At 49.7% G+C, this 12,933-nt stretch overlaps 1 protein-coding gene across 1 annotated transcript in view; it reads right to left on the minus strand.

Annotated features, from left to right (window-relative positions):
• LOC139061294 (calcium-activated chloride channel regulator 1-like) overlaps positions 1-12,933 on the minus strand; it is a 180,727-nt gene that overhangs the window by 20,451 nt on the left and 147,343 nt on the right. Inside the window, exon 12 of the mRNA XM_070541067.1 lies at positions 11,517-11,792. Within this exon, the coding sequence (XP_070397168.1) occupies positions 11,517-11,792 (276 nt within the window). The remainder of the gene's footprint in view (positions 1-11,516; positions 11,793-12,933) is intronic.

The following is a 12,933-nucleotide window of genomic DNA, read 5'->3' on the forward strand; positions in this document are numbered from 1 at the left end:
CCGCCTACAAAGCAGGTGACGCGCGCACGTGGTTTTCGCCGACGGCTTCACGCGCGCGCTTTGTTGGAGAGTGCGGATGCGCGATGCCCTGTCTCGGAGCCACCTGTTTCATAAGCGCTGCTAGAGGAGCAATAATACTTGCAGAATGCAGAAGTGCCTTCCGCGTTGTGTGTGTTTTCAGTGGAAAGCATTAGAAATATATTCGTTTCTATGACCAAAGTGGTTCCGACTGGCATAGCGGGCACCAGGACATTCAAGTGCGAGCTAGACGCCAGTTCCTACTGCCCAGCGAGCGTCAAGTGCATCCGTGTTGACTTCTTCACGGCCGAAGACGCGTACGAGTGGATCTCCAGCTGGAGTCAGACTACCAATACGACATGGATTGTCGATCGACTGGGAAGAATATGCTGAATGAAAGTGAAAGTTTTATTTTCTTGAAAAAGATATAAGGAAATTTGCTTGGAAGTTCGAATATTCAACCAGCTAGCATGTCAGGCGACGCAAGTGTCGCATGAGCATCTGCCGTACGACGTAAGCGAAAGTCACAGAACTTTAGAAGCAGCACGCTAAACCCAAGGCTAGCAACGCTATTTCGCGTACGTAAGACGCTTGTGATCGCCATCTTTAAGGAACATTGGCTGGAAAATATTCGTATGCTGACCCCATTTCGTTATCGATACCATTTACCAATTTTCAATAAAAACCACGCTTCAATGTTGAATATTCTAATGAACTGGGGTATTTTATTTTGGTATCGCTCGTGCGGGCCTGACGGTGGAGCCGTGCCAGCTGATAACGTGGGACAAGTTTTATTCTTCCTATTCATGCTACGCAGTATTTACGATTAGATAAGGCTGACTGTTCCCCAGTGGCCTTCTAGCTGCATGGAATTCTTATCAATCATAAGAATACGTTTTTCTTTTTTTCAGTTGCATTGGGGCCCGTGAGGGCCAAATCATAATGGCGCTACTACTAATCAATTCTTGGCCGTGCTAAGGGCGTAGCAGTGTCGTGCACTGTACTCGTCTGGGCGACGTCGTCTAGCATGATAGGCTCGTTTCGGTGGTCAGTTCCCGAATCCGAAATATGGTCGCACAGCTTAAATTTATTAAACCCCCAAACTTAAAAGTTATCGCATTCCTCTCAGTGTTACTCCCAGCTTCTGAACGCACCTCTGTTATATGCAATACCAGTACACTGTACCTCGACAACACATCGTTTATTTATTCGCCGGTGTTGTGGACTCGAGCATACTTGCCGCCCGCAAAGACTGCATTATTCACGATCGTGGTACGGTGGCGTCCTTTCTTCGTTGGCGCGAACACAGTAAGAGTCATTCGAATCGTGGCGCCAGATTGTATACGAGGAACGACGTCGATGAAGGCGCATTAGCGATATTGAGTTGCTCAGTAGTGAAAGTAGAGAAGGAACACGAGTGGAAGCCACGTACGCGAAACACAACTAAATTGTGAATTAGCGTGGCGCAATGCATTCGTCAAAATGGAATATACACCACCCACGCGTCACGTAACCTAAAGAGCACTTTTGAAGAGTTGCACTCATCACATGCCAGAAGTAGCGAAAAGCGCGTACCCTAAATGCAGTCTAGAACTGGTGCAGCGCAACACACAAAGGAAGAAACAAGCCGAGCCTGCGTTGTAAGCCGGTATTAGAAAGCAATACCAACTCGCCCAATCCTTAAACGTAGTAAACTTCGCTAAATGAAAATTTATGGTGTTGCCATCCCGACTTCTTGCCTGAAAGGCGCCATCGAAAGAAACCCGCAGTGCGCGGCGCGCCCTGACGTCCGTAAACCACGTGCGCGCGACAGCTGCTTAGTAGGGGGTTGGCGGCAGTAATGGGAAGAGCCGCGCAGGCAATACGGGACCTCATGGCGAGAACAAACAGCGTGCAAGGGCGTCCGGCGGGAATTAGGCCGTCCTCCTCGCCCTCTTTTTTTCTCTCGTGAGCGTGGAATCATCTGCGGAAAGCAAAATACGCTTCCGGGTGAGGTCTGCAAGGTCGGGTCCACGGCAGTGCCAGCAATGTGGCCGCTATGGCCATGTGGTTACAACCTGCGACAATCCCACCGACTGCCGTCACTGTGGGAGGTCGCACGAGCAAGAACGCTGCCCAAATGCCGCCCACAGCATCAGTTGTGGCGGCGATACTCCTGCCTACCCCAGGTGGCAGGAGGAAACAGGGCGGCAACCATCATAGCGGTTGCCCCTACTCCACTCTCTCGTGTCGTCCGGGCCTCTGTGCGGGAAGAAACACAGCACGCGAAGACCTCTGCGTTGGTCTCGTATGCACACGCCGTAACTGGTCGCTCAGAAAAGTGGCAGTCGGCGATGCTCCCTCCTGGCTAGCCACTTAAAGCAGCCCCACGAACCCTTCGAACTGGACCATCTGAAGCCGCCACCACAACCACTGAGGCACCAGCCACATCACCGCAGGCCTGTCCAGATCCCGCGAACAGCTGATCGCGAACATGCAGCTGACCCTGAAGGCCATCGGAGAGATGCTGCCTGCTGATAGCGCCTGTGATGGGCTGCGGCCACGCGGGAGGCGTGCCATCAGCCGAAAACCAGCATGGCTAGCAACCCATCGAGGTCCCACCACCGCCCAAGGGAGCTCCAGTTGAATGTAAACTCGCTGCGGCTGCGGCACGGAGAACAATGTGTGTACCTCCTACAATGCGACTTCGATGTTCCCGCACTGCAGGAGGTATTGGCCTCGAGCTCCACCACTGGAAAAGCTGGCGCCACCGTCGGCGTGACGTGCTAGGAGGGATCACGTGGACATAGCGGCCGCGTCGGCTGCTTCGGGCGCGCCGAAGCGAGCTGAAAACGAGCTTAAATTCCCTCGCACGCTGCGGTTTTCATTTAGTGGCGAAATTTTCCCGCTTCGAGTGTCTCCTTTAAAACGCTTAAAAGCACTACAATAGGTAGTGGCTGCCTTTGAAGGCGCGCGACATGGTAGGCTACTGCTCGGTGCCGCAGGGCCGGACGCACGTCACGGAGGCCGGTGTCAGCCTTATTCACACGTAGCCGCAGGACAAGAAGGTGTGTGAAGCTTGGCTCGCGAAACATAAAACCGTCAATCATCGGCTACAACTCGGGTATGCAGCAAGCACAGACGCGGGGAAGATTTCTGCTACGGCGCCCGGTCTGCGATGTTCTGAAAACGCGCACTGAGACGCACGCCCGAGTCCGCTGCCCGACTAATGTCATGACGGTTTGGTCTATCAACTTGTCGATACTATAGATACTGGCAAGTTCAGTGGAGTGGAAAGGCAGCGGTAAGAAGCACATTTGAAGAAAGCATGGCATATGGTCATGTTTGTGTTATGAATTAATGCACTGGATTACAAAAAAGCAGCAGCGCGAAATTGCACGCTGAGAACGCCGATAAACATACAGTGGGACGCAACTCGAGAAATAGTATCGAATGGACAAAGAATTTTGAAGAAAAAAAAGATTGAATCGTCGCGATGGCACATCACAGTCCCCGTAGGCGTTGAAGTTTCTACAATGAAATTATTTTTGAACAGCTCTGATAGCGCCTACGCAACAATGGTTGCGTGTATACTGTCAAATGCTCATATTCTGCGGCCTAAAGCTCATGGCACGGTGCGAAAACGCACGCGCGCAGAAAGCGAAACAGTGTGCGGACAAGCATGCAGACGCGCAGTCGGTCGCTGCGAATCTGCGCGATCGCTGCATTGAGGCTTCATTCTATTACGCTCCATTTAGTTATACAAACACTATAAGAACATACTTCACATAGTTTGCTCTCAGCGTTCACCTACCTTTCACGCAAGAAGCCGGTTCGGCAGACTCTATCGCGGCGACCGCGCGCAGTGGCGTTCACTGTACGTATTCGGTAAAGAGATAGCGACTGTAAACGATTGTGTGCTTTCAGTTTGCCCAAGATTATTATTTAGACAGTAAGAAACTTCTCTCGCTTCGAAAGTGCTTACAAAAATGTCCGGGAAAGCTCGCGCGTGGTGTTTTCAGTGAGCGCTGACAGCAAAAGCTATGAGGAGCGCGCCACGTGATCCCTCATACTACGCCAGCCAGGCGCTTCCGATAGAGGGCGACTCCGTAACTCCTCGCCGCCAATACGCCGTGGCCGAGAACCTACGGCTCCCTGGCTAGACGGGCTACTCGGGCACCACCAACTGTGCCACATGCAGTTGCACTCCAGCACCCTGCCTAGATGGAGCTCATACGCCAAAGAAGCCGCGCAAGGCAATTTACGTCCACAGCACCCTGGCGCATGTTGTTCTACATGTTGCTGACATCGTAGGTTACCCCTTGGAGTTGTGCGCCGTCACCATACGCCTGGGCAGCCAGGACATGGCTGTGGCGAGCATCGACATCCCTCCAGGAAAGCCACGGGATCTCTCCAGCCTCGTCCAGCTGGCCGTTCGTGTCTGTGGGCATGCAGTCCTGTGCGGTTACTTCAACGCATATCACACGGACTGGGGAAGCCACGGCTGCACCTGCCGAGGCAAGGGTCTCACAGACGCCATCAGACGAGCTGGCCTGCTGATCATGCAGACCGGCGAGCCCACCTACGTCCGCCACGAACGTCGCACTGCCATCGACTTCTCCCTCACCAGCGAGCAGTGCTCCTACTCCTGAGCCAGAACTCCGGACACCTTGGCGTCTGACCACTTCCCTATCGTGATCAGCCCCGGGTTCGGGAGAAGGCCTAGGTCAGGAACATACTACGTCACAGTCTGGTCCTGTTCCGGAAGCAGTGCAGCAAGCTGGACGATGGTCGTGACCACCTGAGCACCATGGTGGAGTGTGCTCAGGCTGCCACCGTACCGTGCTTTGCCAAACCAGATACCCCCGCTCCGGACCTCCACCTCCACCTTTGCTCTGCCATCGAGGTCAGGTCCAGGGAACCCCAGTCTTGCAGACTGCTCAAATATCTAACCGGCAGGAGAGCAATCCTACAACCTGTATACGCTGTGGCCATCACGCTGGGCATCAGCGAAGATGCCCTTGCGAAACTCCTGGCCGACCAGTTCGCACCAGCTCTACCACGCACTGCAGTCATCCTGCCCTTAGGACAGCCTTCCGTCAGCCTGCCTAGCTCCCTGAATAACCCCCACCCGGGGGGCACATCAAGCCAGGTGACGGCTATCGGCCAGGGCCCGCTGACGCTGTACAAGGTCAAAGTGGCCCTGAAGAGGGGGAAGCGTCGCAGCTCACAAGGAGCCGACAGGGCGACGAAACAAATGCTCCTCAACCTGGCCGCCAGTGAGCAGCAGCGCCTGCTCGACTGCTACAACGCTATCTGGCGGTCAGGGTAGGTGCCGGAGTCATGGCGCACAGCCATCGTGACCCCATCCTAAGGGCCAGAAAGCTGGCTGCAAACGTGAGTTTCTACCAGCCGCCATCCCTCACATCCGCCGCTTGCAAGGAGATGCAGGCCATTGCTCTGGTCCGACTGGACTGGGTGGCCCGTGCCCATGGCCTCCTGGATGATGAGCAGACGGGGTTGTGGCGCGCCGATGCACCGCGCACTCCATTGTGGCACATGGTCTCCGCGCTGGAGGAGGCCAGGGCTTGCGGTGACGCCGTGCTCCTGGTGCTTATCGAAATAAAGGGGGTTTTCGATGGCCTGCCCCATACATTCGTTGAGCAGGCACTGGACCTACTTGGCATTAGTTGGAACTTATGGCGGTTCATCTCGTCGTTCCTGGAGGAACGAGCCCTCAGTGTACTAGTGGGCCAATCAAGGAACTCCCCCCGGCCGGTGGCAGCGGGCATACCACAAGGCTCAGTAATGAGCCCTTTCCTGTTTAACCTGGCGCTGGCCCGGCGGCCTGCAGCCCTGCCGATTAGCATCATCATCTTCAGCCTGGTTAAGCCCACTGCACGGCAAAGGCCTCTCGCATACTTCTCCAACAACCCCGGTCATGTACTAATTGTGGCCATGCCGTCCCTGCAAACATCTTAATCTCATCCGCCCACCTAACTTTCTGCCGCCCCCTGCTACTCTTCTCTTTCCTTGGGATCCAGTCCGTAACCCTTAAGGACCATCGATTATCTTCCCTCCTCATTACATGTCCGGCCCAAGCCCATTTCTTTTTCTTGATTTCAACTAAGATGTCATTAACTCGCGTTTGTTCACCCAATCTGCTCTTTTCTTATCCCTTAACGTTACACCTATCATTCTTCTTTCCATAGCTCGTTGCGTCGTCCTCATTTTGAGTGGAACCCTTTTCGTAAGCCTCCGGGTTTCTGCCCCGTAAGTGAGTACTGGTAAGGAACAGCTATTATATACTTTTCTCTTGAAGGATAATGGCAACCTGCTGTTCATGATCTGGGAATGCCTGCCAAACGCACCCCAGCCCATTCTTATACTTATGATTATTTCCGTCTCATGATCCGGACCCGCCGTCACTACTTGCCCTAAGTAGATGTATTCCCTTACGACTTCCAGTGCCTCGCTGCCTATTGTAAATTGCTGCTCTCTTCCGAGACTGTTAAACATTACTTGAGTTTTCTGCAGATTAATTTTTAGACCCAATCTTCTCCTTTGCCCCTCCAGGTCAGTGAGCATGCATTGCAATTGGTCCCCTGAGTTACTAAGCAAGGCGATATCATGAGCGAATCGCAAGTTACTAAGGTATTCTCCATTAACTTTTATCCCCAATTCTTCCCAATCCAGGTCTCTGAATACATCCTGTAAACACGCTGTGAATAGCATTGGAGAGATCGTATCTCCCTGCCTGACGCCTTTCTTTATGGGTATTTTGTTGGTTGCTTTATGGAGAACTACGGTGGCTGTGGAGCCACTATAGATATTTTCAGTAATTTCAGTAACATACGGCTCGTCTACACCCTGATTGCGTAATGCCTCCATGACTGCTGAGGTTTCGAAAGAATCAAACGCTTTCTCGTAATCAATGAAAGCTATATATAAGGGTTGGTTATATTCCGCACATTTCTCTATCACCTGATTGATAGTGTGAATATGATCTAATTTTGAGTAGCCTTTACGGAATCCTGCCTGGTCCTTTGCTTGACAGAAGTCTAAGGTGGTCCTGATTCTATTTGCGATTACCTTAGTAAATAGTTTGTAGGCAACGGACTGTAAGCTGATCGGTCTATAATTTTTCAAGTCTTTGGCGTCCCCTTTCTTATGGATTAGGATTATGTTTGCGTTCTTCCAGGATTCCGGTACGCTCGAGGTCATGAGGCATTGCGCATACAGGGTGGCCAGTTCCTCTAGAACAATCTGTCCACCATCCTTCAACAAATCTGCTGTTACCTGATCCTCCCCAGCTGCCTTCCCCCTTTGCATATCTCCCAAGGCTTTCTTTACTTCTTCCGGCGTTACCTTCGGGATTTCGAATTCCTCTAGACTATTTTTTCTTCCATTATCGTCGTGGGTGCCACTGGTACTGTATAAATCTCTATAGAACTCCTCAGCCACTTGAACTATCTCATCGATATTAGTAATGATATTGCCGGCTTTGTCTCTTAACGCATACATCTGATTCTTGCCAATTCCTAGTTTCTTCTTCACTGTTTCTAGGCTTCCTCTGTTCCTGAGAGCATGTTCAATTCTATCTATATTATACTTCCTTATGTCAGCTGTCTTACGCTGGTTGATTAACTTCGAAAGTTCTGCCAGTTCTATTCTAGCTGTAAGGTTAGAGGCTTTCATACATTGGCGTTTCTTGATCAGATCTTTCGTCTCCTGCGATAATTTGCTGGTATCCTGCCTAACGGAGTTACCACCGACTTCTATTGCACAATCCTTAATGATGCCCCAAGATTGTCGTTCATTGCTTCAACACTAAGGTCCTCTACCTGAGGTAAAGCCGAATACCTGTTCCGTAGCTTGATCTGGAATTCCTCTATTTTCCCTCTTAGCGCTAACTCATTATTCGGCTTCTTATGTGCCAGTTTCTTCCGTTCCATCCTCAGGTCTAGGCTAATTCAAGTTCTTACCATCCTGTGGTCACTGCAGCGCACCTTGCTGAGCACGTCCACATATTGTGTGACGCCAGGGTTCGCGCAGAGTATGAAGTCTATTTCAGTCTAGTCTCGCCGTTCCGGCTCCTCCACGTCCACTTTCGGCTATCCCGCTTGCGGAAGAAGGTATTCATTATCCCCATATTATTATGTTCCGCAAACTGTACTGATAACTCTCCCTAGCGCCTATGCCATATTCCCCCACTGCCTTGTCTCCAGCCTGCTTCTTGCCTACCTTGGCATTCAAGTCGCCCATTAATGTAGTGTATTTAGTTTTCATTCTACCCATCGCCGATTCCACGTCTTCATAGTAGCTTTTGACTTCCTGGTCATCATGACTGGATGTAGGGGCGTAGACCTGTACAATCTTCATCTTGACCCTCTTATTAAGTTTCACAACAAGACCTGCCACCCTCTCGTTAATGCTATAGAATTCCTGTATCTTACCAGCTATATTCTTATTAATCAGGAATCCGACTCCTAGTTCTCTTCTCTCTGCTATGCCCCGGTAGCACAGGACGTGCCCGCGTTTTAGCACTGTATATGCTTCTTCTGGCCTTCTAACTTCACTAAGCCCAATTATATCCCATTTACTACCCTCTAATTCCTCCATTAGCACTGCTAGACTCGCCTCACTAGATAACGTTGTAGCGTTAAACGTTGCCAGGTTCAGATTCCAATGGCGGCCTGTCCGGTCAGCTCTCACTGCCGATCAAGCCTCACTAATCCATATATGCCTCCATCTACACGGACGACATCGCCCTGTGAGTGCGAAGTTCACCACAGAGGCACCAAAGCGCGCACTCAGCCCTGCAAAGAGCCTTCAACACCACCGCTATCACCTGAGAAAGATTTGTCTTGCCATCTCGGCATGCCATGCTGCTCCACCCAAGAGCAGCCGCCCGCCGCACAGGTGTCCGGCTGCACATGGAAGGCATCCAGTTATAGCCTGGAGCACTGCAGTGACGTACCTGGGGCTGCGCATTGATTACTGGATGTCCTGGCTGCCTGCTGTCAAGAACCTGCATGTCCATGTCCTCCGTGTCCTCAAGGCAGTCTCCCAGCTTCCTGGCCGAAGACAGGGCTGTACCACTACGTGTGCTCTGCGGCTGTACTAGGCAGTAGCCACCTCATGCCTGCGGTACGCCTTCCCAGTCGTGGCACTACCACCTGCCTGTCTGAAGAAGATCGAGCTGCAGAATCGGGCCACGATTAGGCTCTACCTCGTCGCTCCCCGCAGCTCTCAAGTCGCTGCGACATTGGCCAAGGCGGGAGCGTGGCCCATGTCACTCCTCCTGCTACAGGGGACACACCTTGTTGACCGCCTCCACCATGGCCCACACGGCAGTGCCCTGCTATCCCGATTGCACTCGCGGCCTCATTCACAGATGGAGACTGTGGGCTGTACTTGGAGGTGATTGGGATACCCCCAGCCAATGACGCACAGCTGCCTCTTCCTCAGAAACCACCCATACCCATCACCCCAAAGCTGCCTGGAGACGCAGGAGACGAAAGATTTGATTAAGAAACGCCAATATATGAAAGCCTGTTACCCAACAGGAAGAACAGAACAGGCAGAACTTTCCAAGTTAATCAAGAAGCGTAGGACAGTTGACATAAGGATGTATATTATATACAGAATTGAACATGCTGTGAGAATAGTAGAAACCCTAAAAGCGATGAAGAAAACTCAAGGAATAGGCAAGAATCAGATGTATGCGTTAAAAGACAAAGCCGGCAATATCATTACTAATATGGATGAAATATTTGAAGTGGCTGAGGAGTTCTATGGAGACATATACAGTATCAATGGCACCCACTATGATAATAGAAGAGAGAATAGTCTAGAAGAATTTGACATCACACAAGTAACGTCGAAAGAAGGAAAGAAAGCCTTGGGACCTATGCAAAGAGGAAAGACAGCTGGGGTAGATCAGGTCACAGCAGATTTCTTGAAGAATGGTGGGCAGATTGTTATAGAAAAACAGGCCACCTTGTACACGCAATCACGCGCGATCTCGAGCGGACGGTAATCTTGGACGAACGCCAACATAATCCTGAGCCATAAGAAAGGAACGCCAAAGACTTGAAAAATAATAGACCGATCAGCTTAGTGTCCGTTGCCTACAAAGTATTTACTAATGAAATCGCAAATAGGATCAGGAAAACCTTAGACTTCTGTCAACCAAAAGACCAGGCAGGATTTCGTAAAGGATACTCAATAATAGACCATATTCACACTATGAATCAGGTGATAGAGGAAGGTGCGGAATATAGCCAACCGTTATGTATAGCTTGCATTGATTATGAGAAAGTGTTTGATTCTGTCTAAACCTCAGCACTCATGGAGGCATTACAGAATCAGGGTGTAGACGAGCCGTATGTAAATATACTGAAATATATCTATAGCGGCTCCACAGCCATCGTAGTCCTCCATAAAGAAAGCAACAAGATCCCAATAAAGAAAGGGGTCAGGCAGAAAGATACGATCTCTCCAATGATATTCACAGTGTGTTTACTGGACGTATGCAGAGACTTGTATTGGGAAGAATTCGGTATATGAGTGAATAGAGAATACCTTAGAAAGTTGCGATTCGCTCATGATATCGCCTTGCTTAGTAACTCACGGGACCAATCGCAATACATACTCCCTGACTTGGAGAGGCGAAGCATAACGGTGGGTCTAAAAATTAATCTGCAGAAAACTAATATTCAACAGTATAGGAAGAGAACAGCAATTTACGATAGGTAGCGAGGCCCTGCACGTGGTAACGAAATACATCTATAGAGGGCAGGTTAGAGGTTATAGAGGGCAGGTCCCCGGATCCAGATCATGAGACTGAAATAATCTGAAGAATAAGAATGCGCTGGAGTGCGTTTGGCAGGCATTCCCAGATCATGAACAGCAGGTTGCCATTATCCCTCAAGAGCAAAGTGTATAACAGCTGTGGCTTACCAGTACTCACCTACAGGGCACAAACCTGGAGCCTTACGATAAGCGTTCTACTTAACTTGACAGCGCAACGAGCTTTGGAAAGAATAATGAGTGTTACGTTAAGGGAAAAAAAGAGCAGATTGTATGAGGGAACAAGCGCGAGGTTTTTACATCTTTGTGTAAATCAAGAAAAAGAAATGGGAATGGGCAGGACATGTGTTAAGGAGAAAATATAACCGATGGTCATTAAATTAAAGACTGGCCTTTAAGGTAAGGGAAGTGTAGCAGGGGGTAGCAGAAAGCTAGGTGGGTGGATGAGATCAAGAAGTTTCCAGGGACAACATGGCCACAATTAGCACATGATCAGGGTAGTTGGAGAAGTATGGGAGAGGCGTTTGCCCTGCAGTGGGCGTAACCAGGCTGATGATGTTGATGATTTAGAATGGATTGTTCCCCACTTTAATTACGCCCACCAAAGTCTTTCCTCACTCCTATTGCCAGGCGTAATGCTCCTGTTGAGTATTCTGACGTGACTTATTCTAAACTTCCAGATGGGTGCTTCAGATGATACGCACCTTTGCCGTGTGTCATGTGCGCTCCTGGCCAAGTCCACGTAAGACAGACGATAGGCGTCCTGTCGATCTCAACGTACCCACTCACAGCTCTAAAGTCCCAGATTGTACCAGGAGGAACGTCTTTCTGCTGCAGGTTGCTGGTGAGCTGGAAGTGAGTGCCAACTGTGACTCTTTGGAATGGGGCCGTGGGCTTCTGTTCTCCCAGGAGGGTATCCTCGAATGTATAGCTGTCTGGCGCTTGTATAATTTCTGTTTCCCATGTTTCGTTCTGTGGCACTGCAAACCATATAGCAAACGTATTACTACCGCGACAATGTTTAGGTACGGCAATCTAAGCGGGCGATTTCAAAGAAGAGAACATTTAAGGTTGCATTTGGGGACAACGCGGTACGCGACACTCAACACCCGTGCAGTACCTGCAGACAATAATGTGATGAATGACGGAAATATGTCGCAGGTATACGTGTCCTGCGTGAAGTATTCATTGTTGGAATACCTTGCTGGTTTTCGAACTTTTCTCTACATTATGACAAGCTTCGGCTTGATAAGATGAAAAATACTCAGAATCCATTCCTTGAATTAAGGTACCTGTGCAATTGATTTCCTAGATATGGTGTAGATTTCAAGTAAATGTAGATGCTTATTTTTTAGCATTCCAACATGTGGGAATGAGTTGTGCAGTGTCTGTCACACATGATAGTCTCCACCATGCCTTCAGGCGTCAATGTTTAGAAACTGTCAGCGGTCATTGTATGGCAGCTTATGTGCAAATGTTTTGGCACTCACCACCCTTTGAAGACTGCTAAGAAAATTTCAGCTATTTCACTGCTATTAATGAATTTCACACATGTTTTAAAGCAAACACAACATAGTCAACTTATCGATATGCATAAAGCAATTGCAGTGCGTATGTCAACCTCCAGGTCAAGCTCAATGTTGGAGGGAAAGGTGTGGCACAAGTGACGTGGAACACACGGTCCCATGCATGCGCTACTGCACTGCACGTCGAATGGTTCAATAACAGAAACAAGAATCGACCTAATATTGTGAATATTGTCTACATTCCTCTGGAGAAATTATCATCCTCAGCCTGTTTTGTGTACGCTGCAGGACGAAGGCCTCTCACTGCGATCTCCAATTACCATGTACTGCGCGAACTGATTCCTACTAGCGCCCGTGAATTTCCTAACTTCAGCATTCTAGCTAACCTCATGTAAACCACGACTGCGTTTCCCTTCTCTTGCTATCCATTCTGTAACCCTAATGGCCCAACGGTTATCTCACCGGCATATTACATTTTCTGCCCAGCTCCATTTTTTTTCTCTTGATGACAATTAGACTATTCTCTACAACGGTTCGGAGAAATTAAGCTATGATATACTGCTATAGTTGTGGAATGCTACTGCGCCTTTGAATA

This window comes from Dermacentor albipictus, chromosome 6, assembly GCF_038994185.2.
Source record: "Dermacentor albipictus isolate Rhodes 1998 colony chromosome 6, USDA_Dalb.pri_finalv2, whole genome shotgun sequence".
Classification (NCBI taxonomy): Eukaryota; Metazoa; Arthropoda; class Arachnida; order Ixodida; family Ixodidae; genus Dermacentor; species Dermacentor albipictus.